The 26,199-nt window shown below is 37.9% G+C and overlaps 1 protein-coding gene across 1 annotated transcript; it reads left to right on the forward strand.

Moving 5' to 3' along the window:
* Positions 1 to 14,800: 14,800 nt before the first annotated feature.
* LOC149849136 (NADPH--cytochrome P450 reductase 1-like) lies at positions 14,801 to 23,003 on the forward strand. Its single transcript, XM_089998665.1, has 18 exons — positions 14,801 to 15,656; positions 16,707 to 16,766; positions 16,868 to 16,944; positions 17,036 to 17,093; positions 17,184 to 17,267; positions 17,373 to 17,409; positions 18,568 to 18,637; positions 18,791 to 18,985; positions 19,077 to 19,169; positions 19,715 to 19,943; positions 20,049 to 20,132; positions 20,217 to 20,368; positions 20,452 to 20,548; positions 21,342 to 21,491; positions 21,596 to 21,673; positions 22,072 to 22,194; positions 22,275 to 22,388; positions 22,559 to 23,003. Exons 1-18 carry the CDS (start codon positions 15,315 to 15,317, stop codon positions 22,637 to 22,639), a joined length of 2,124 nt encoding a protein of 707 aa, XP_089854791.1. The 5' UTR covers positions 14,801 to 15,314; the 3' UTR covers positions 22,640 to 23,003.
* The last annotated feature ends 3,196 nt before the right edge of the window (positions 23,004 to 26,199 follow it).

The following is a 26,199-nucleotide window of genomic DNA, read 5'->3' on the forward strand; positions in this document are numbered from 1 at the left end:
CATGATTTTGCATGAATTTTGTATAAAAATGATGTGCATTTCATGCATCATCAAATACCCCCATGCTTGAATGTTTGTTAGTCCCTTAACAAACTAATAAAGAAAATCTAATATGCTAAGAGCTATAAACCAACAATGCATGCAATGAAGTCAAATGAAATACAATTTCTAACTCACTTTCGTAGGAATCACGGTTGCATTTAGCACATGCAACAAGCCCTTTGAACCTCTGAGATACCCCATTGGACGAGTAAGGTCTCGTGAGGGTTTGTAGTGATGCTACCCACAAACATCTATGTCATGCATGAATGAGATTTCTTTTTCAAAAAGAATTAGGCAATTAAAAATTGAGTTTAAGAAAATATTTCATGTAATTTTCATTCTCATAACACATTTTGGAATTTTATGCCTCCACAGTAGAAACCTTTTCCTTTCACTTTTCTAAAAATGTCAATTATTTATTATTTCTCCTTAGAAAATCAAGTATTATCATGTTGTTCATTTTTCATCACTTGTATACTTTCTGCACAGTTTTTCATAATTACTCATAAGCAATGAATTTTTGATTAAGCTCTTATTCTTTTTCTTCAGATTTTCAATTTTCATTTCTTTCATTTTTTTTTCAATTAAGCATTATTTTAAATTTTCAGTTTTCGTGACCCATGTAGTGAGCTTTGGGTCAGTGACTCCCAGGCCAGACGATCTTAGGACACTAGATACAGTATATCCCTCAAAGTTACTTGCTCGAGTCACTAGACCTTTGATTTTCATAGTTTACGTATAGTCTCATTCTTGCCACGTGCAATATCTATATCTATTAGGCTTTCTATGAAGTCCATGTAACGAACTTTCAAGTCGGTAGCTCCCAAACCAGATGGCTTTAGGGCACCAGGTGTAAAACACCCGTCAGACTCTACTTGTTCGAACCAAATAGGCCACAGATATTGACTAGATAAAGAAGTGATTTCCTTTGTTATCCTTTTCGTCATGAGACTCAAACACTTCAACTCGTGTCTGAGCTTCAGCTACTGGGAGTACAAAGACATCAACAACTAAAAGTAGGCTCTTTTTTCTTTTAATCTCATATTTCTTTCTATTTTTCATTTGCTTAGTAATTCAACAACATAATGTGCATACTTATACTTTGTGTGTCAAAACAAACTTTCACATTCAAATACAATTTTTGCTTTGAAATTCACATAAATAACTACTTTTTTAAATTAGTTTAAAAAAAAATTCACATGGGGCTTAAAATTTTCTAAAATGTCAGATTATGTCAAAAACATTCATATATGCTAAAAACTTGTTTCTTAAAGGCCTAATTTTATGAGTCTTTAGCTACCTGGACAAAAAAAAAATTGTGTGTGCATCTAATCCCATCCCCTAATGCTTCAATGACAATATCCCTAGTGGCATACAAAAATATAAACATACAATGCAGATGCGCACTATAGAACAATAAAATAAATATGGGAGAAAAGAAAGATACAACCTGATTGTGCTCAATGCCTCTTGAGCTGATGATTGCCTTGACTTCACACCACCACTATGCATGTACAAATGAATAATTTTCTATTGGTCTGGCCAATGGTATGCTTCTGAATCCATGTCCTTTTTCTGGTAACCTACAACTCATACACTGAAGCGTCAAATATACCTGCATGACAACAAAGAAGAACCAAGTGAAAATAGACTCAAAACAAATAATGAAAACACTAAAAACTAAAAATTATATTCCTACTATATACATATGATACACATTCTCTGCTCAGATCTTATCCTATTCCTCTCTTAGGCACACTATGCTCGAGCACACTCCCCTCCTCTAACACAACAGAAGACATCTTAATAAAATCAATATCTAGGCTATCTTCTACTGTATAACCTACATCAAACGGATCTCTAAACAACAACAAGTCTGAGTCTTTTTCCAATAAATTTTGAACAATATCTACATGGAAACAAGACTTATCTCTGGCAGGTCCCGTCACAGCATTAAAGATATTTAGTCTCACCTTCTTGTTGCAAAAGGATAAATCCATCGCTCTGGTATGACATTTGATACATGCTTTGGCCATTGCCAAAAATGATTGGCCAAGAATGATTGGAGTCTAATGATGGTTATTTATGCCCTCCATATCTAGGATGATGAAGTCATCTGAAAAATAAAACTCATCAACCTTGACTAGCACGTCCTCTAAAATTCTTCTCGAAACCTTGACAGTACAATCTGCTAGTTGCAAGGTTATAGGTGTCAGCTTCATTCCTCCTAACCCAAAAGAATCATAGAAATATGCAGGTAGGATATTCACACTGGCCCCTAAATCCAACAATGATCTCTTGATTTTGATATTTCCAATAACACCTGAAATGATCGGGGTGCCCAGGTCCTTGAGCTTAGGTGGAGCTTGGTGATGAAGCACCGAACTCACCTGCTCGGTCAGAAGGACCTTGGTAGGAACTTTTCCTCTAGATTTAGGATTCTATTTACATAGTTTCTTCAAGAATTTGACGTACGCCGGCACTTGCTGAATGGCATCCAACAAGGGAAGGTTGATCCACACTTGCTTGAATACTTCAAGCATGCCCTACATCTTAACCCCTTGCTTGTTGATGCCAATGAGCGATTCTAATGCTTTAGGATATGGTGGTTTAGGGATGTATTATGGGGGTTCCTCCTCTTGCTCAGGAGACTCACCTCTATCCTTTTTCTCATCAGGGGGGAATGACTAAGCATAAGTAAATGGCATGATCTCTCCGAGCTCATCGGTCATCTCTCTCGGGGCTACATGATACTCGTGTCCGCTCCTAAGGGCCATAACTACTTTGGCCTGCTGTTCATGACTATCAATCATATGAAGGACAAACATGGGTTCCTTGCCCTTGGGGTTTATGACAGGTTGGCTAGGTAAAGTACCCTTAGTTCTCCACGTTAAGGCCTCTGCTAATTATCTCATTTGCATCTCGAATTTGGTAATAGACTGCGTATGGGTATTCAACACTTGATTGCACTTCTCGAAGGCATTTTGATTAGAAATTTTTACCTTCTAAAATGATTCGAGAAGTCTTTCCTCAAAAGATGACTGCTCTGGAGGTTCTTGAGGAATAACTGCGGGATAAGTAGGAGATGACTGAGGGTAACTAGGTCTCTGGTATGTCTACATAGGAATATTAGGCCTAACCTATTGAGTGGGAGAAACAAAAATTGATACTTGTGGATTTCTCTATGATAAATGAGGATGGTTTCGTCAACCCGGATTATATGTAGAAGAATATGTGTCATTAATGGAGTTGGTGAACCCCTGAAAAGCATGAACTTGTTCATGAACAAATTCAGGGTACTGAGTTGTCGAAGGGCACTCAGTGACAACATGTGCCAGACTAGCACGCAAAGTGCACACCTGATGTGGTTGGAATGGGCCCGCGAGAAGTTGATCTAACTTTTTGAGAAAGCATATCAACCTTGCTTTGCTGCTCAGTAGTCAGACCAATCTCTAAGATACCACCCCGCTTTGCTCTGCTAGGTGTGACTCTCTAAGAATGGGAGGACGAGACATGCTGCAACAAATTCTTCGCAAGAGTATCAAATAAACTCCATGCCTCGTCCTTGCTTTTTAGCATGAATGTCCCACCACATGAAGAATCTATCATGTGACGATTCTTGTCAGATAATCCATCATAGAAGCTCTACACCAGCTGCCATTTCGACACATGATGATGGAGACATTCATCCTCTCCCAGGTCTCATGAAATTGCTCGTCATCCAGTTCAGAAAAATTGGTGATGGCTCACCGAAATTGATTGGTCCTACCTATGAGAAAATACTTTTCCAGGAACTCCTTCTGTAACTGATTTCATGACCCTATCTCTATAGTGTCTACGGATTTCAGTCAATACTTGGCTTTATCCTTCAATGAAAATGGGAAGAGGGTCAACTTCAATGCATCATCCCAAAAAATTTGAATCTTTGTTGTGGAGCAGATTTCGAGGAACTCGTCTAAATGCCTATAGGGATCCTCGTGACTAAGGCCATAGAATGATGGCAGCATCAAAATAACACTGGCCTTAATCTCATAATGCGGCTCCCCGATATTGGGCCTCCTGATGTAGGACGTCTGGGTATACTTCGTGAGAAGAAAGCACTTCCTCAAAGGACGAGTGGGAACGGGTGGATCAATATCACCCATTTCTCTTGAACGCTAAGGAGAATGTAAAATTCTCTTTGGGTCATCGACAAAAGGGTGTAAAGGGGTCACCTAAAGCTCTTCCCCCTTGCATACACTGGTACTAGGTTCAGATGTACGCACATGAACCTAATCTATCTAACTAAATCACATAAAATAACAAATAAAAAGAAAACATAAATATGAGCGATAACCTAGTCTAAGCAACTTCAGACTACTTTAACTATTCTAAGAAATTTCGAATAACAAAATAAATCTAAATCACAAAAATAGCATAAATAAAGGAAGTCACAAACTATGTTCTCTAAAACTCACATGTCTAATCACTCATTGGAATGAACATTCAGTGAATCCTTGAAAAACAGTATGTGAATCCTATATCTACTAACTAAGTGACAACCTGAATCTTTCTAGCTATGTTAAAAGCTAACTACACATATACTAATAAAGCAAGAATTTGAACTATTTGTCATTCGTCATTTTTCGGCAACGATACCAAAATTTGGTTGTACTTTTGCAATGGTATTTTTAAAATGATATTTTTAATAAAACTTTTGGAAAATCGTCAACCAAATGATATAAAAACTGACTTTTCACTTTCGTGGTGAGTACAGGTCAAATCCACAGGGAACAGGAAGAGACAACAAAAACAAGCTCAAATTTCTCTCTTTATTAATTTTCCAGAAATAATAGAGATTATAATGATTACAATAAAAAACAAATGAAGCAATGACTATAAACAATTCTAAAACATGTTGCAAGCCTTCAATGAATTTTAGAATGCCATTGGAGATTATTACTTTTATGCACTTCTCGATGTGCTCGAAAGACCTGTCAACAATCTAAAGGTTGTAGTTAATACTTAAACAATAAACTAACTATAACAAACTCACTGATTCATGAAACAACCGCTGCATTATGCTAATACGATGCATAAACTAACAAAAAAAAACTAATCAGCAAGTGTTAAATTAAACCAACTAAATGACTACACTACTTATTACACGTGAAAGGCCAATCGAGCCAGATTCAAGAAAACCATGGATTTGAGGCTGCAACTAAGGTCAGATTGACGTAGAGCTTGGTTGAAACAATGTTGCAGTCCGCTGAAACCAAACCCAAGTGCAGCACTAAAAACTCCACCGAGATTTATAAAAATGCTTTTTGAAATACAAAACTACCCCTTTGATCACAAACGAGAATGTTGTAGAAACAGAACACCCTACTACACACTATACCGAGATCTCAAGTCAAGACTTGATCAGTCAATACATAAAATGTTGTGCTCAGGTTCACTGCAATGATGAGAAGCTACTTACTCTTAATCACAACAAAATGACTGAAACAACTACAAAAAATGGTCAATCTAAACCTTGATTAAGAACAAGACTTAGATGAATTCTAGAATTAAGCAAACATAATACACTCGGGACTCAACTAAAGCTTATACTAGACACTACATTAAATGAACATGAGACAAGGAATTACACATGACAGTAGTTGCAACAGAATGCACACAAAATTAACGCTACTTTAACAAAATTACTAATATTACTAATACCACAAACTTTGAATTGAATGAATACACTACTTACCAAAAAACCATGGGACCAATTGAAGAATGCACATACGGTTATGAAGGAGATGAGTTGGAATTTAGATGTTCACGTACACAACCCCATTACTTAACTAGGTATTAATTGTAAAAGGCATTAATCAATAACTAAAAAAATTATATTTAATCTAAAAACAAAAGTCAGCTATTACCATAAAGCTAGGTTAAGCTATATGTAAAGGAACTAGCTAAGGTAGTCTAAATGCTATTTCCTAAAGAATGGAATATTAAATATACTTACCTAAACAAGGAGATGTTGGTCAACTTCCTAAATGTAAAAGATTTCAATAAAACAAAGGAGGTAATCTAATTGAGCCAGACTAACCTTCCACTTATGTGGTATTAAGAGAAAAACATTAACCCTTGGGCCCACACGTTTCCTCTTAATTCCAAAAAGGAATCAAAATAACTTCCAATCCAATGTATGTTTAGTAAGTTGGCTGAAAATTTAAGCCACTTACCAAATTTAACACAAGATGTCTCCCCCTAGGCTGACGTATTGAAGGAATAACACCACCATTTCCTTAATTGAGTGGGTTGAAATTCATCAGTTATGACAAGGAAAGATTGCCCACTCTTATGTGTTAAAAAACAAGACTACCCCAACTCAAATTTCACTTTTATATGGCTAGATCTACTTTATTGCACCAATCTTAACCTCATGACATGCAGACTACCTAACAAATGTTGAGTAATGCATAAAAAAATAATTTACTCATAACAGAAAGCAAAATTAGCTCCTTACTAGATAGACCTTTAATCGGCTAGGCCGAGTAGCCCGGATCTAGCCGATTGAACTTTTTTTCTCTCTTTTTTTTTCATTATGACTGAACTACAATCAATTCTTGATGTTGCAAGAACTTGATCAGACCCCTAAAACAAACCCTATTCAATCATGAATTTTTTTTGTAGCAACACCTACTAAAAAAATTCCAATGAAAATGCAATTCTAGACAGACTGTGAGAATGAGGGTTCGAAGAAGACATACCTATTGGTTCATCCGACGAGGTTGGAGGAAGAAAGAGTGATAATTTGCTTTGGAAGACTCACCCACGTGCTTCCAAAGGTCTGTTGTGGCTGCATCCGTGTAGGAGGTCGATTGATGTTAGAGAAGAATGGTGGGTAGAAGAATGATGAAGGCCGATTGGGAGAGAGGCTCGGTCAGTCTTTAGTGATGTAGAAGGCACACCAACACGAAGGATACCTCCACATGATCTGCAACCTATACAAATACGGCAAACACAAAGAAACACAACCCAAAGAAATAAAAAAGAGAAATGGAAAAGAAAAGAAAAAAATAACAAGAAGAGAACAAATTAGAGAGAGGGAGAGAGAGAAAAAGGAATAGGGGTTGGGCGTTTTCTCCAAAGCAAAAAATGTCAGCCCCTCTTTTTTAATGCTATTTATATTACACAACTAATACCTAATTCAAAAGCCTACCTAAAATTTAATTAACTTCTACTTAAATGCACAATTATGTCCTATTTACACCCAACTACCTAAAGACTTGCTAAAGAGGGGGGTTTTGAAAAAGTGTTCAAGGATTACATTATGGATCGTGTGGGATTACAAATCTTTAGGGTTTGGGTCCAACCTATGGTCCATACTTGAGCTACTGGATCAGATTTAGATTCGAATGACCTCGAAATTTGCTCAAGAGCCATAAAATTGCATTATCTTTCTCATTATGACTCTGATTCGAGTGAAATTCAAATCATAGTTCCTTCACACCTAAATACGCAATTGTATGTATTTTAATCCTTCAAACTACATGAAAATGCATGAATTTTGTATAAAAATGATGTTCATTTCATGCATCATCACTGAACATTCTGAAATGGATTACTCCAGATTTTTTGCTTATAACTCTGCTTGAACTTTCTCAATTGAGTGTCGTTCTCTTGAAACCTCTACTGTATCTATTGCATCAAGGTTCTCAAGGTAGCATTTGAATTCCTTTTCTCTTCCAAAGCAGATCTGTCTAAAAGTTTATAGGCTACTCTTTTGCCTTGGTCTGTTTCCATATATTGGACCCCATCATCTTCCTCTTCTTCTTGATCTTCAGATTTTACTTCTTGTCTGATTAGCTGATCCAATTTTTTATTCATGAGATGACCAAGGGATCTAAGCAGAAAGGCCCCCTTAGTTTTTAAAATGCATCGTCCCCAATCAAGGATGGAAATTCCTGAGATCCTCTAAGTAGCTTTTCTAGATTTCTATACGAATTTCAGGTTGCATACTCAGGTCGGTTAGAGTTCTGAAAACCTTGACCTATCTCAGTGTTCAGATTTATGTTTGGATTCATAAAATCCTTTTACAAAACCAAGGATTAGGATTTACAAAAAAGCATAACTCCAAATCAATCAAACAATACACAAATCAAGATTTCAAAAATAAAGTCCTTAAATCTCCTTGAAAGCTCTGTGAATTTGTGAGGTTATTCCAAATAGGATCTAATAAGATAGACTTTCTCCATACCAAACTTTTCGCGATATACCCAAACTAAGATTCTTGATAGAGAAAGCGGGTTCGCGGTCTCCTTGATCTACCACCAATATACCCAAGCTAATAACTTCTAGTACTAGTGGAGGGATTCGTAGATCCAAAATGTAGGACATTGATAGGGTTTTGAAAAACCAAATAGAAAACAATGGCTCTACAATCAGAATTCTAAGACATAGAGAATAAAAATAAGAAAGAACAAGCATGAAGCATGCAATATCTCAATCATGTTAAATTTCTTAACTTGTCGGGAGTTAAAAAAATTTCTATAAAAAAGAAACTAGATGATATTTCATTCTTCGACAAAGATTTCTATGTTAATCACACTAAGAATCTAAGATAGAAAAGAAAATACCAAATCTACCTAAGGTTTCTTCCTAAAATAGAAAAAAAAATCACAAGAGAAAATATTGTGGTTTTGTATTGAAAAGGGGTTTTATGCACAAAAAAGAAAAGCATATAGAATCTTGGATTTAGATATAGATCTTATCCAAAAGATATAATTGAACCCAACGACACAAACAACACACAATGACAAGGTGAAAACATGGATTTAGGAAATTGGGGCTCCGAAATCCAAAAAAAAAAAATTGACCCAAGAAAAGAAAAATTTTCATGAAAATCTCCTAAATTTGAAAAACAATAGCAAACGTAGCTACTTATTTTCAACCCAAAAAATGGTAGATTCTGGAAAAATTCCCAACAAAGGAAAGACATCAAATTAAAATACCTTTACAATGGTGTATGAAATGATGAAAAATGATAGGAGGGTGCCGAGATATGGCCCCAAAAGCGATCCTAAAACATGCACTGAACATGTGCGGAATGCCCCTATTTCAATTGAAACTAGCTATTTTTAGGCACTTATGTCAGAAATCAGAAAAATAGTAAAAAGAAAAGAAAAAAAAATCATTAATCACAATGATCTTATGAGCATTTGAGGAGATAAGCCTCCGAGAAGGCAAATCGGCAGACTATTTCACTTTATAGAGAAAGAAATTGTACTCTTTTGAGTTAGAAAAACAAAGGCTCCAAAGGAGGATTCTGCTCCGTCCCAAAAACTAATCATACTTAGATCTATTTATGAGCTTTCCAACAAGCCTAAAAATACAGATTTTTATTGTCAGATTGCTGAGAAACATGAAAAAGAACAAACCACTTTGATGAAAAAACAATCGCATAAATGATTGTTTTTCAATGTTCATGCCTATTTTCAGAGACTATAATGACATAATCTAAAAACGGGCCAAACATGTGAAACCAAGCCCTGCTTGTTTACTTTCAAACGATCCTAAGAATATAAAAATAGACTTAAAATGAGAGAGATACACCCTTGTCATCGTGATATGGTTTGACAGGATAAAAACAAAATGACTGAATTTGGATCCAAGGTGAATTCATATATGAAAAGACACACCAAAAAAAATAAAGGTTCTGACTTCGTAATGCCTATTTTTCAAAAACTCAGATCTTCAAGTTAATTGAACGTTTCACCATGATGTCCATTCTATGGATCCTTTAATATTTAAAAGGTTTAAAAACACAAGTTTTTTGCCAATAAAAATATTTTAAGATAAGGGTCTGGAAAACCGGATACAAATTTAAGAAAATATGGGATATATTCTTCAAGGTAAAGAGCCTTTCCTCCTCCATTGAGCAGGGATCAGCCAAACCAAAAAATTTTGATCTTTGTTTTTGGTATGACAACATTGTGAAAGCTCGTACCTTGTATGCAATCCTATGAAAAATATGAGTTTGGTGGTGGAAACTACCAAAACTTGAAAATCACGTGAAACAAGCAATATACGAATGTTAAGGCTATCAAAACTTAGGAAAGCGCATAAAATAAACAAATTACAAATTGAAAATAAAAAACCAAATCTTATATCGGGCTTAGGTAGACCTTTCTACAATCGACAAGCACGAGAGAGCATGAGTGACACTTCAGCTAGGAGCGAGCTTAGATTGAGGATCTGGGTCCTAGGCTAGGACAAACCTTGTAGAGACTTAAGCAAAATGATGATGTATACACAAATAAACTTCAGATGCTGAAATAGGGGGATGCCTCCCTATTTATAGTTTTTTAAGCAGATCTGAATATGTTTCCTTCATATCCAAGATCCATCTAGATGGACGGCTCCTAAGTTGTTGCCTTTGAACAAAAAGGCTGAGATTGCATGGCTTACCCTAAAGAATCATTTTGAAAGATTAATAGGTTTATCCTAACATTTTGGAAGTCCTAAACTCGAGAATCCATGCTTTATATAAGTTGGTTTGGGTCAAGGCATATTTTGTTAGGCGAAACAAGTTTGAAATGACATGTTTAAAATTTATGGTTAACCTTAGACAAATTTTACTATTTTGGCAATAAATATGTTAAGAGCATCCATTTCGACCCAAATTTGTTTTGTTTGAAAGGTAAGGCATTATAAGATATTTTCTCTTTTTAGTAAAATGTCAAAAATATATTTTTGTGGGTAAAAGTCACTTTGCAAGTCAATTTTGTCTTATTTTGAACATGAAATGATCCATTTAAAAAATCTAATCCAAAATCTAATTTACCTCGAATCCAAATGGATCAAAATTAGGGTGTCTACACCATATGAACCGGAAAGGACGAGTTCAAAAGGTAAATATTGGCTACTAATAAGGCATGAAACTAATGAGTAGAAATCACTTTTTTCTTCAAATTTTTCCTTAGTATAAAACTTGTTTTGAATCATGTAATTATGATAAATAATTAGATTTTTAAAAGGTCAAAAAATCAATGGCCCACATTGTGTCAAAATTTCATAACTCAAAAGATCACATTTTTAAACCCAAAAAGCACGAACACGGATTGATACATAGCAAACAAACCATGCCTATCCAACTCGCATCTAAGATTTCTAGCTTATTGGTTTCTTACCTTGATTACTAGCAAATATTTTTCTTATATATATATATATATATATATATATAGAGAGAGAGAGAGAGAGAGAGAGAGAGAAGTGGACTGACCATGAGTCAATGTGGTTTCATTATCGTCTGCATCAGTCACTAATGGCATCAGAGTTTTTGGGTTGCATGGTGGCAGAGATGGGTCCAGATTGAGCTGGCCTGCCTTCCCGGACCTCTCCTGCCAGTTTCGCTATCTTTTTCAATTAAGATGGCTTACCTCATCAATATGTCCTTTTTCTAACAGGCTTGACTTGAACGAATATCTGGTCAAAAAGTAAACACAGGCTGGGCTCTCGGCCTGGCAGTTAAAACTGGATTGACCTTCAAGCTGGGTCATAAGTCCATGCCCTCGCAAAATCTAATGTGGATGTGGGCCATATCCGGATTGCCAGTCAAAACCTGGTTGACCTTCTGGGATCCCTCGACCTACCAGGAGTTTAATCGGACCACCCGAGTCAAACCATGGTGGGTGGGCCTGGGTTAAACCGTGGCATGAAAACGCAAGCTTGACCCAACACTATATCCAACTTTTAAACAATGGAGAGAAAAAAGATCCAGATCCAACTTGAATCTTATAATGGAGTCCTAAATGGACCAAATGCTGGATCTGATGAACGTAAGCCAAGTCCAACGATCTTCATGCGAAACGTAAAACAGATCCAACTATATCCAGCCGTAAATAGTACTGGATCTAACAACATGGTCCTGGGAAGAGAGACAGCCGTAAACAAGTTTTTTTTTTTATATTTTATAAAGACCCGAGTCACTTAATGGACCTCCCTGCAAGGTAAAACTCCCGCTTATAAAGAGCCGGCTAGAAGTTGCAAAATAGGCTGAGCAGTAATAAATAGTCTTAAATGTATTTTCTCTTATAGTATAGCTAGAATAAGTGGTTGAACTCTTAGTTTTCCAAGTAGGAGGTAAAGAGTTCAAATCTTTTTGGTTGCTTTCCAAGCTTGGGTTGGACTAGCCTCAAGCGTGAAGCTAATCTCCAACAAGGTTGTTAAATGCGATGAGGCGAAGCGAGGCAGTTAAAGCGTAAGCTTCACGAACAAAATAATAAAATATATAATATTAATAAAATAATAAAAATTTTAAATAAAAACTACTAATCAACGTCAATATACAATAATCACCAAAAGAAATAAGAGACAAAAAATGAAGCACATGAACAACCGTGTAAATTTCAATCGAAGATGAAAAACTACAAGCCGTTCCCTCAATTTAAGCATCAAAGTAAATCGAATTCGGTCAATTACACAAAAACAAGAGGCTCGTCTCCGATACGATACCAAAAGAACACCAAGAACTAACTAACGCTTACAGAGAAGAAGACAAATAGCAAGAAAGAGGAAAAAGATAATTGCCTGAAACAATTTGCTGCCCTCGTTAGTGAATTGGAGGAGGACCTTGGCCGATTCGAACGCCGATTTGAGGGTGATGAGGCCAGCTACGACGTCTAGGCCGATGGTGCCATCCCTCTCCCTTAGCTCGTCGAAGAGAGGGCTCAACAACTTCACCCTCCCCGACAGATCGGAGGCCTGCTTCTTCGAGGGGCCGCGACAACTTTTCGACACGGCTTAGATCTCTCAAACGAGGTCGATCAACGACTGCACCACCTCTCTCGCCTCCGATTCTGACTCTAACGCCTCCAATCTAGAGGGAAACATTTTCCCACCTCCCTTTCCTTCCAAACGAAATCAAGCGACATGTTTGGGGATTCCTTCCTCTGCTCCAAAAGGGGAGGGAGCAAAACGAGGGAAAAAGATCAAAGAACTCTTTTCTTTTTCGCTGTTTGAACGGAGTAGGGGGATGAGTTCCAGGAGGCCTTGCTGATGGAAAAAAAATAGAGGTATGAGAATTGGGAGGAGCGAGGAGAAGGTGCAGGGATATTGTTGGGCTCGCACCAGACTACATGATGTGCACACCATAGAAGCGAAGCGCGCCTCGATGTGAGGTGTGCACTTCACCCATGTGAAGCGTATGCTGCAAACGCCTCAGTACCTTGAGCTTGCGCTTCGCCTCTGAGGCGTACACTTTAAAGGCATAAGCCTCTCACAACACAGATCTCCAACTACATTAATAGCTCAGCTTATTTACCAGCCATATCTGTGACTGAACACCATCTATTTTTAAGGTTTGTGTATTTAACCGGACAAAAAGTGCGTTAATGTAATACTTTTGAATTCTGGTTTTAGGATTTTGGTATGACTTTGTCTTTTTTATCAACTCTTCCCCTATGGCTTTTTCTCCTTTTGGTATATTTAAAAGCCCGTAACATTTTTCATTGGACTTTTAAAGATCATGGAAACAATTATAACGCATAAATAACGTTAAATTAAACCTTCGTGATAGTCCCACTTGGCACCACCACTCCCGCAGGCCTCTTCCTGGCTCTGCAAACGCCAAGTGGAATAGTTGAAACGACAAAGGATGACTCGTGGGCGGAAGGTTCTACAGACTTTCCGGGGCTAATACCGTCCAATAAAATTTACGAAGGAGGTCCGTTTGACATTATTAACGTGAGAAGAGGTCAACGAAACTTCCGTTAATAACCTTGACAATTTTCAATATGTCTTACACATCCCAACTCGCCCTCAAGGGTGGCAACGGATCGGGTTTGGTTGGAGACCTCCAGCCCCTCAATGAAAACAAAATGCAGTATTTGAAACTTACATTTTAATTTTAAACCCTTTCCATGACACAAGCAATACGTGCACACGCAAAAAGATTTTCACCGTCTCAAAAACAGAAAAGCAAAACGCGTGATGAATATCACAAAAATATCATGATCCAAACTTTTCTAAAAATATCATATTTTTTTCGAAAGTTTCATGATTTTATTGTTTCATCAGCAATATCTCGGGATAAAAGCAACACTTATATTGTTTTATACTTTTAATTTTATTATTTTTCAAAATTTTATTTAAAATATATATTTTTTGACAATATATTCTGTATAAAAATGAAGAATCATAAGAAATTATAAATAAGCCACTTAGTAACCGTTTTATACTTTCATCGTCGTCATCTTAATAATAGTAAAACTGACTTTAATCGATTGGTACGTGGACTTAGAATTGAGGTAAAGCAATGAATCAGTCGGATTCATGTCAAAATCCGGGTGGATATGGGTCCAACAGGACAGGATCAGTTTCAACATGGACCATGATGCGGATCCCACATGTAAAAAGAGAGAAGAAAACTGCACAACGGTCAAGAACGAATGGGCCGGATCCCGGTTGGGTTACGATTGACGATCCAAAAAGAATTTTTCTGAGAGGGGACTTGTTCGTCATATGTAAAAATTCGAGGAGCAATCTTGTAATTCTCTTTCCGTCCTGCGGAACCTGCACTTTGGGAAGATGTCGCCGTGTTAGAACAGGAGGTCCGGGAACAGCCAATTAACCCAAGGGCGGGGATAAGCACTGCATAAGATGATGCCACGTAGCTAACCATGGTTAAATGGTTGGGTGGGTTTGACTGGTCAGGTTTGGTTGGTGGGGTTGGCTCCACTTCGGCATCCGCATAAATACACCCTTCTCCCCCTCCCCACCTGCCACGCCCTCTCTTTCAGTCGTCCACTCCGTCGCGTTCGCTTCTCGTCGAGGGCTTTCCGGTGGGTGTCGCCGGAAAATTATCGGGACACTCCAGAGACCCCGTTGGCGTATCCTTTTCTTCCGTAGAATATCCTCATCGGAAATCCCGCCGTCGCTCTCTCTCTCTCTCAAGGAAATTTCCGGAAGGATCTTACTGGAATCCTGTCCGGGTATCTTTTTGCCGGAGAAATCTCCACCGGAAACCCCTAAAACCGCTGTCTCTCTGTGTCCCTCCGCAAATTTCAAAGTGATCGTGCCGGAATCGGTCGGATCCTCTCTCTCTCTCTCTCTCTCTTCCGGCTTCTATATAGAATTTTCTGCAGGAATCTGCCGGAATCGGACCGATAAGGATCCCTTTCTTACTGCCGTCGTCTACGTCGGAGAGACTGGGTTTTTCAGTATATTGAGGTTTTTCCTTGTGGGATTTAGCTCGATTCTGGTCGGTTTTTTGGGGTAAAAAGCCCGGGTGGATCATGCACTCAGAGGCCGTGAAGAGTTTACTGGAGATCATTCCCATCGACCTCATGTCGGCTATTTTCTCCGGCCGGGCGGATCTGCCGGACTCTTCTGGTCGGAGTCTTGGCGACGACCCGAAGATTCTCGCGATCCTCACGACTTCGATCGCTGTGCTTCTCGGCTGCGTGTTCTTGCTTGTGTGGAGGAGGTCCGTGGGGAAAAGCGGCGGGAAAACTGCGAAGGCAGTGGCGGTTGTGAATCCGGTGGTCGTGAAGGAGGAGTTGGAGATCGATGTGGGGAAGAAGAAGGTCACGGTGTTCTTTGGGACGCAGACCGGCACTGCCGAGGGGTTCGCTAAGGTAATCCCGGTGGCAGTTTTCTTGTTTCTATTTTCCATTTCCTAAATTTGTGATATAAATGTTTTTCTCTGTCTGTACTTCTGCTCGAAATGGGTCGGCCTTCTGATTTGTAGCCTTACTCCTCTTTTGGTTGTGAATAGCTGGAAGTGGAGCAAATTAGTGTCACGGAGAGGGTCATGAAGTATTGTTGATGCCTTAACCTTTTATTAGTTTGTTGACCTTTTAATATGCAAAACGATAAGATGTACGCATGTAATCTTCATCGGCGATTAACTCATGCAATTAGGTAAGTTATGAGCAATCCGTGTGGTATGAAGGAAAACTGCAAGAAAAAGTACCCAAAAAAAATTTTTAAGGTTCAAACACAGATAAACGGATGAAAGGTGGGAGAGGGCGCAAGTCAATTGCAAATTGTCTTTTCAAAATGAAGAAGTTTGGGAAACGGTGGCCATGTACCATCAATGCCTGCTGACTTGATGGAACTATTTTATTGTTGCTGCCTATTCCCCTTGGAGTTTACTGCATAAAGTTTAGTGGTACTTCTCTAATTTGTTTATGTATTCATGTTGGTTTCTACGGTGCTTCGAATTTCCACTTGGATGGTGAGTTGTCTGTATTGGTTTTCAGAGTTAGATCACAAATTTTCATGTGTTGGGTTCACACCCGTATTCATAGTAAGCAAGAAGTTACAGTATAATTATCAGAGTTTAGAGATTACAGTATGAATAAGAAAAGAAACCATCTTGGTTCTCAATTTGAATGAAAAGAAATATTGATAGTTGCTATCCGATGCAGATAGAAAGTGGCTGGTTAAAAGAGAAGACTGAAACAACTTAAATGGATAAATACTTGATTTAATTTTTGGTACATTGGTGAATGCTATGTTGTGGGGGATAGGAAGTGGTTGGTCCAAAGAGTGAGGTCAAGCAGCTTAAACGGATCAACTGCATCTTAATTTAATTTTTATTTACCTCTATGTGCGGAAAGAACAAGAAATTATATTAAGAGTATCATCTAATGTCTATTCTGATAATTTGTTCTGGGATTCAGGCACTAGTAGAAGAGGCCAAGTCACGATATGAGAAAGCAGTTTTTAAAACTGTTGATCTGGTATGTGTAATTTCTCCTTTGGCGGCTTTTAATTATTTGGTTTTTCTTTTGTATTTTGGTGGTGGTTATTAATTTCTAATCTGGTGTTTTCATCTCTATAGGATGACTATGCAGCAGATGATGATGAATACAAAGAGAAATTGAAGAAGGAAACTTTTGCATTCTTTATGCTAGCCACGTGAGTTGATAGCCTACTTATTTTATGGCTGAACAGAGGAATGGAACGTTGAGCAACATTCTAAGAATGGATTTCTATTCTGATATTGCAGGTACGGTGATGGAGAACCAACAGATAATGCTGCGAGGTTTTATAAATGGTTTACAGAGGTGAATTTCAAAGTGAACTCCAAGTCTTAGCAATATCTTGTAGTCCAATTTTGCATATATTTATATTGAACATTCTGATTACTTGTTCAGGGAAAAGAGAGGGAAACCTGGCTCCAGAACCTTCAGTATGGTGTTTTTGGGTTGGGCAACAGACAATATGAGCACTTCAATAAGGTCATTCTTTGCACATTACTTTTTTTGCTTAAGTTGCTTTGTAAGTGCTCTTCCTGTTGCCAATTTATTTAATTTTTCCTTTCTTTAAACTCTTAAACATAACAGGTAGCTAAGGTGGTCGATGAGGCACTCATTGAACAGGGTAAGTTCCTCTAGTGTCTCAGACTCGGTTCTTAAAGCATATAGCAAACTGATGTGCACCCTGAATTATTCTAGACTTTCTTTTTTTTCATCAATTTTTTTGACTTCCAGTGATGATTGTTTGTGGCAGTGTATGTGTCATCTGGAATAGGACTACTCGAATGCTGTACCTGTACTCTCACTTGTATTTGGACTATGAGCATTTTGTGAATTTTATTCAATTTATAGAATCACATTGTAAGAAGCCTGCAAGCTGTATATAGTGCTTATAGAGACAGAAAATGTCATGCATTACATGATATACTGCCACCATAATAGCTTAGCAAAATTTTAGTTTAAATGTTTCTTATATGTTTGCTTTTCATAACTAATTGTAGCATGCCCTGCATGTTTTTGTTTTGAAATTTTTTAAAAATGTCCATTCATGACTTACAGTTTTATCTGAATGGAACTTTGAATGCATTATTGTCACGTGCTTGTGTTGTGAAATTGGTTACTCAATGCCATCTCAGTTTGTGCTTTTTTATTACTTTATCTTTTACATAGCAAATGGTAGTAGTCTAACAAGTTCATTTAACATAAGACTGCTGAAGCATGAAGTCATATAGCAGAAGATTATGTTGAATTCAAGGCATTCATTTTCACTAGGAAAAGTTTTAACATAAATTAGGTTACTTGATGGACAGACATTGTTGGAAGTTATGTCACAGGGACTCGCCCAACTGGGTGCCGCACCCGCGTCGACACGGCGCGGGTGCGCATGCGGCACCCTGTGCGGTCAACCTGACCCTGGGTGCATTGACCGCACCCGCACCCAGGGTCATTTATGTCCAACTTTTGGACTATATATATATATATATATATATATATATATATATATATATTTTTTTTTTTTTTGCCACACCCCCACACCCAAGTTTTTTGAAAGTGCCCCGCACCCATGTGACATAGGTTGGAAGATATATTTCTTGATTGTCTACTGGCACAAGTCTCTGTCATATGACAAGTTATGACATTATGTTGGAAGCCTTTGTTTTTCCACTTCCTTGTATGAGGAGCAAGATATTTTTCTTGATTTTGAGAGTTGATGAAATGTCTGTTAGAGTGCTCTGAATTATGTTTTAAAGTCCTTCTCATAGCCATTTCCCCCTCTGTTCAGGTGCAAAACGCCTTGTACCAGTGGGTCTGGGAGATGATGATCAGTGTATTGAGGATGATTTTTCTGCATGGTATGTGGGAATATCTTAAGTTTACTCTCACTTATTATGTTTTCCTTGGTTGAAAGTTGTTTCTCATGTGATTTATTCTATCAATTTAACCAATTTGAAGTTTATAGTCTTATAATTAAGCAGAGTGACTGACTTTTTGTTCTGATATTATAGGAAGGAACTTGTCTGGCCTGAGTTGGACCAGTTACTTTGTGATGAAGATGACATCCCTGCAGTTTCCACTCCTTACACTGCTGCTGTCCCAGAATATCGAATAGTATTTCTTGACCCCGTCTCTTCTCCACAAGTGGAGAAGAGCTTGAGTTTTGCAAATGGACATGCTGTTCATGACATTCTTCACCCTTGCAGGTATTTTCATGGTTCCATTGGCCTCTTTATTGAATTTGATTTGGTTTCCTTTTGTGGTTCTTATGAATTTCCAAATGTTTTCTTCTCACAGGGCTAATGTGGCAGTCCGAAGAGAGCTTCACCAGCCAACTTCAGACCGTTCTTGCATACATCTTGAGTTTGACATCTCAGGAACCGGACTGGTGTAAGTTGCTATGCTGACTTTTTTCATTAGCAATATCTTGTCTTGTTCTTTTATCTAGATGCCATACTTCTATGTCAAGAAGCTATCCTCAGATATCATCTCTGCTTTTCTCATTTCAATTGTACTTCCATTGAAGTCACTGTTTATGTTGCCTGTGCTTTGGTTGCTACAAGCTTCCTGTTTTCACCTTTTATTTTGTTCGAGGTACAATAATGTGAAAAAACTGCCTTTGAACTGGCGTACTTTATGAAGAAATCGATAAAGGGGGGAGGAGAGAGAACAGACTCTTCTTGGGGAATTGGCAGCCACTTTCTTTTCTTAATGACTGCACTAATACATCATTAAGTTTAATAGGGTTACAATATTTTACATGGACAAAATTGCCCTGTATTAATAATACATATTACATTAAAGTATAAAGCATGCATGTGCTGTATCGGATATGGATCCTCTACTGGATCCATATCCGTTCCATATTCTAATATAATGTATATGTAGGTTTACACTAATTTCATGTATATTCATGTCCCAACTTTGACCCCCAGATATGAAACTGGAGACCATGTTGGTGTGTATGCCGAGAATTGTACTGAAACTGTGGAAGAGGCAGAGAGGTTGTTGGGATATGCACCAGATATCTTCTTCTCAATTCGTGCTGACAAAGAAGATGGCACACCCCTTAGTGGAAGCTCACTGCCACCACCTTTCCCATCTCCCTGCACCTTAAGAACTGCACTGGCTCGCTATGCTGATCTTCTGAACCCTCCAAAGAAGGTAATTGTTGTTTCCAGATTCCATCATATATTTATAGTAGATGCTCTTATTGATCCTGTTCTCATGTTTGACTCCTGTTTATAAAACTGTATCGTTTTCTTGCAGGCTGCTTTGGTTGCTTTGGCTGCTCATGCATCTGATGAGACTGAAGCTGAGCGTCTAAGGTTTCTGGCATCTCCTGCTGGAAAGGTATGGGATTTAATGTTCAGGTTCCTATATTCATCATAAATATTTTATCCTCTGATGCTGATAGTTCTCATTTTCTCGGTGCAGGATGAGTATTCACAGTGGGTCATTGCCAACCAGAGAAGCCTTTTGGAAGTAATGGCTGAATTTCCCTCAGCAAAGCCTCCTCTTGGTGTTTTCTTTGCAGCAATCGCTCCGCGATTGCAACCTAGATATTATTCAATCTCATCTTCACCGAGGTGAATGTTCAGACTAAAGTGAATGGATCGCATAAGTCCCTTTTTTCCTAGTTGTAAGTAATGGTCTGTATGCCCTTCTACAGAATGGCTCCATCAAGGATTCATGTTACCTGTGCATTAGTGCATGGACCCACACCAACAGGAAGGATCCACAGAGGTGTGTGTTCAACTTGGATCAAGGTACAATTTTCAATCTTGATATCCTTTCTTTCAATGGCAATACTATGACTGTTTGCTTTTGTTATTGAGCTTTGTTCTGATTCTATTGGAAGGCAACATGTATGTCTTTCTGTGGCATGTCTCTGGTTGTAAGCTGAACCCGTTGCTTCTTCAAGAAAAATGCATCCATAAACAGTTTTGTATTCTTATAATCTACATGGTAGTGGTATAGTTGTCTGAAAGAGCGCCAAATGTGTGAGATGGAGGAACCAACTCTCCCTATCCAACGATTGGGAACTTCTTAGATGATTGATTTTGTTTTCCTGTGTTTTGAACTCTTTGATCGCCTAAGTATCACTGCTAGGTTGATTCTGCTTGGCACAAGGCAGTGGAAGATGTTGACATAAAATATAAGCAAATTTCTTATTCCTTTCATTGAGAAAACCAGGCTTATTTGGCAGTGTTTAAGAAGTTTAAGAGCTTTTGCAACTACTAAATATTTCTTGAGACCAACAACAACAACAACAACAACTACGCCTTCATCCCAAAACAATTGGGGTCAGCGATATGAACCAAAAAAGAAATTCATTTTGGGTCTTCCACATGAATCCTTTTCCTCCAATCATTTCTATCCAATGCCATGTCCTCGGTCTGCTATATTTTCCCTTGATATTTCCTTCCTGATGTTTCTCTGGTAACAATTTCCTACTATACTGTGCTTTGTTTTATGTCAGCATGTGAGCATTTTGCTACCATTGAGGTTTTCCCCTCATTTAGTATCATTAGGTTCATTACTTTGTTTGCCTTTGCACAGCATTCAATTCCAGTGGAGGAAATCCATGACTGTAGCTGGGCTCCCATATTTGTAAGGCAGTCAAATTTCAGGTTACCAGCAGATCCTTCTATTCCCATTGTCATGGTGGGCCCTGGAACTGGGCTGGCGCCCTTCAGGGGATTTTTGCAGGTTTCTACTTTTCTTGTTTCTATTTATGTGTCGGACAACTTATAAATCATGTTAAGCACACTTGAAGTGATCTCCCATCATTAATCTATATGCATTTCTTACAGGAACGATTAGCAATGAAAGAAGCTGGTGCACAACTTGGCACAGCAATCCTGTTCTTTGGATGCAGGAACCGCAAAATGGTATGCTTCTTAGTTAATGATTATGAACATGAATGAACAAGTGTTATAAGCACACATACACATGCACGGGCACACCCACATCATCACGAAGTTATATTGGGAAATGTGGGCGTTGTTCAGCCTTTTCTGAAGGAACAGATGCTGCTTTTTTATATTATACATGAGCTCTTCCTGTTTAATATGCCAAGCAAATTCTTTCAGTAATCAAACTTTCACTTTCCATCTTTGAACTGGAATTTTCAACTTAACGATCTTCCCTTCTGTTTGGTTTATGAGATCCTCTTCAATTCAATGGCGATCTTCTTATTTCTTACAATTCCATTCAGTTCTCTACATTGGTCATTTGCTCGTCCAGTTTGCTTGATTTTCTGTTCAATGTGGTGGTGGGTGCAATGCAGGACTTCATCTATGAGGATGAGTTGAATAATTTCATGAAAGCTGGGGCCATGTCTGATCTTATCGTTGCTTTCTCGCGTGAAGGACCTACCAAAGAATATGTGCAGCACAAGATGATGGAGAAGGTTAGATAGTAAATCGCATCACCAACTTCCATATTTTGTTACTTTCAGTCTTTATACTGAGCCAACTCGTCCTAGTGCAGGCGGCAGATATCTGGGAGGCCATATCCCAAGGAGGATACATATACGTCTGTGGTGATGCCAAAGGCATGGCCAGGGATGTTCACCGAGCATTGCACACCATTGCTCAGGAGCAGGTATGTTTACAAAATCACCTATAGCAGGTGCTTGCCTAATCAGTGTTTGCCTTTTCTGCTTGGCATAAATGAATATCCATATTGTAAGGATGAAACACTTTGAACTTTCATCTGCATCCAATCGCATTTGAGTTAAGTTCTGAATCATTATGCCCGACTTCCGTTCACAGGGATCGTTGGACAGTTCCAAGGCTGAAAGCATGGTGAAGAACCTGCAAACCAAAGGGAGGTACCTGCGGGACGTATGGTGATCTCCCATTTACTGGTCTGAAGGTGTAGGACGAACTGCCAACCTTCCAGGATGCCTCCTGAAAAATGGGACAGCACCGGACTGACCCACTTCATTAGGGCTTAAGGAGAGGGTTACTACATCGCAACCGTTAGTAGTAGATCTCCAACAGGGGTATTTTGAGAGTTTGGGAAATCGATTCTTTTGTCAATTGTTCGAAGATTTTTGGTTTTGTATAATTTATCTGTTTATGAGTTAGGGAGTGCGGGGGGTAATAATTGGCTAATACTTTGATGATGCAAGTTACAACAAGAACTGAGACTCTCTTTCATAGGCGTGTAAACATATTGATTTTCTTAGTAGTGATTCTCTTTGAAGATTCTGCAGCTGCCTTTTCGCATCGTTGCTGTAAGATAATGAGAGAAAAGACATTAAATTTGTGTTGTAATGGAAAAGAGGTGAACGCTTTAAATTTTTAGGGTAGATCACGCCCGGAACTTATGGTTCTATCTGACGGAGACAGTAAATTTTTTTCTTGATTTATAACCCGAAGACACCACACCCGACTAGAAGACCTGATCGTGCTGGTTCAGCCTGCCATAGCTATGATCATCATGTCGGCAGCATAAACCTTGTGAGGCCAGGACCCCACCTCCGGGGCGTATGCTGAGTGTCAAATTGTGCAACGGGGTGATGTTCATGAGAATTGAACCTCGACCACTTGTCTAGCTACTAAGGCACCGCCCTGCTACGCCAAGCCCCGTTGAGGTTGGTGACGGAAATTCAAAATACTGGATTTATCGATATATGAGTAGAGGTATCAACGGGTTGGGTTTGGTTACCTAGGTGGAACCAGACTTGCTCTGATTTTGGGGTATGGTATCGAGTCTGGATCTGGGTTTTTTGTACCCACCATAATAGAAACCATACCTGGACCCCTATAAGAATTACGTGAACCGGACGGACTTGGGCCTTACCTGGTAAAATCATACTTTTTTTTATCATTTTTTATACTGAAAAATTTTGGGTCTTATTCGAAACTCAGATCGGGCATAAAATAAAATTTCACAAACTATACCTAGCCCAATGTATTAATCAGACCTGACCCGGGTCTTTTTTATTTATCACCGTAACTGAATCCTATAGGGTTTGGTTAGGGTCTGGGTAAACCCGACCGGATGACACCCTATGAGTAGGTTTGAAATTTCTATCCTTTTGGAATTGGAGCCCTGTATCAGCATGCTTCCATTTAAGAGGATCAATATAGCAAAAATGATTATATAACTTATGGCCTATGTTACAATGACACAGGTATGTACCTTTAGGTGTCTCGACTTAGCGACATGGCGCGTGTGTATATATATATATATATATATATTTATTTAATACTTATAAAAGCATATTGATATTAATTATAATATTAATATAAAATATTTAGTCAGCAATTTTCTAATATTTATTGAGTTCTCTTTCATAAATCATAATGCAACCACGTGATTGATAAAATAAAAGAAATTTTATTAAAAGGGCAACCTTTTGCTCTTAATTTCAAATATGGGCTAACTTTTTTTTGAAAACCGCCAAACAAGAGCCTGCATTTAATATTGTCCGTTTAACTGTTATATCACAAGCCAAATTACCACAGTGACCATTTTTAATTTAAACTGACTTTAAAAGAAAAGAGTTTAAATACAAAATGGGCACCATGCTAAATGAAACATGATATCAGACTTTCATTTTTTTTTTCGAAATTCCGACTCCATAAATGTGTTCAGCATCATTGATTACATTTTTGAATGAATAAAATGGTAATTGGAGTCTAAAAATTTTATGAAAATTGTAGGTGGTTGATCTTTGAAACCTTATAAACACCTGTCCTTTCATCGGAATCAAATGCTCCAAGAAGTTATTTCTATAAAACCAAGCATACAGATATGTATGGTCAGAATTTTAAAAAAATACCAAAAATTGAATAGCATGTTTCATTTAACATGGTGCTCATTTTGTTCATTTTCTCTCTCTCTCTCTCTCTCTCTCTCTCTCTCTCTCTCTCAGTACTCTGCTGACCCTTCATCCCAGGTTCAAGTCCTACCGATTGTGAACAGGTGCCTTTAATTAGTGGGCTCCACAAGTGCTTGGGTGTCGAGGACCCTACCCCGGGTTCACCTTGCAGAGGGTAGACCCATTAAGTAAGCCAATTCTGGGCAAGGGTTCCTCGCCATAAAAAAAGGTTTAAGTATGTTTGCTAAATGCTAGCGATCTCTATACTGATGAAGTTTTCTAGAGAAGGTCAACCTTCATGACCCTGTTTGGGCGCAACTAGTTCCCCACCTACCTAGACAGTAATCAAACAAAACCAGACTCTCTTTATATATTCTGACCCACATATACCCGAATTGGTTCTTATATAAATAGTCAGGGAACTAGCCCTCGAAAGTTGAAAGCCAGAACCAATATGTGTCATATCAGTTCGGGTTTGGGTCTATTTCCAGATCCAATTTACAAATGGGTCTCTTGAAACCTCATCACAAGTGGACCCATTCACACCTCTAGATGCGCATAGAATGGTTTCCTCCAATGCGTGCTAGTCCTTTTCCAAGGGAATCGTTCTTTCATTTGAGGCTAAGCTGAAGTTTCTTTGATTGAAGATTTAAAGCCCAGTAATTGCTATTATTTAGGTGAAAAAGAATCACTGTACGGTAAAGCTATGTTTTCCTGAAAAAACCCACAATTTGCTAAAATCTGCTCAATGACCAAAACCGTAAATAGCCAACTTTGTTAGAACTTTTTTACCCTTTTCATGTGTGAAACTCACAAAGTTTTCATGATATATCGTTCTGCTCGTCGAAAGGAGGTCCACAAGTTTTTTTTGCGGATCTCATAAAGCATGAAAAAATTATGTTATTTATGTGATCTTCTCTGTTAATCGCAAAATTGCAAATACCTTAAGAAAGTTGCATATTTTATATCAAAGTTGAAGAAAACCATGAGAACTTTTTTTCTCCTTTCTCCTTTCTTTAACCATCACTTAAATATAAGTTTGCACATATTTTTTGCGATCTTCAAGAAGCATGCAAAAACAAGTTTTGCGAACATCCTTATGATAGTAACTTCAGAAATACCATAGCAAAATTGCATATATCTGGTATCTATAAAATGTGATTTTCATGTTTGCGATTTTTTGTAGTATAAAAATGATTATCTGCACCTAGGGCTATTTTCACATTTTGTAGGGTTTCTTCGTGGTCCTTAACTTGTTTGATCTTTCTCAAAAAAAAAATGGTGACTTTTTCAACAACTATTTTCTGGCAATTCATCGACATCACTTCATCATTGTATTTCGATAAGGTTGGGCCCCGATTAGTTTGAAATGTGAGTTTCATACAAACAATATTGCTTTATTTTCTTTTTTTTTAGAAATGATCATCATCTAGGCTCATGTGTATTTGTGTGTGGTTGATTGTTTATCTTGTATTTTATTTAATATTTTTCACATGATTTAGGTTTTAAAGTTTACTATGTTTATGTTTATAGATTATTTGTGTGTTTGTTTGTCCTTTATTTAATTTTTTGTGTGAAAGG

The sequence above is a fragment of the Nuphar pumila genome, chromosome 1 (genome assembly GCF_984573655.1).
Source record: "Nuphar pumila chromosome 1, dmNupPumi1.hap1.1, whole genome shotgun sequence".
NCBI classification, from domain to species: Eukaryota; Viridiplantae; Streptophyta; class Magnoliopsida; order Nymphaeales; family Nymphaeaceae; genus Nuphar; species Nuphar pumila.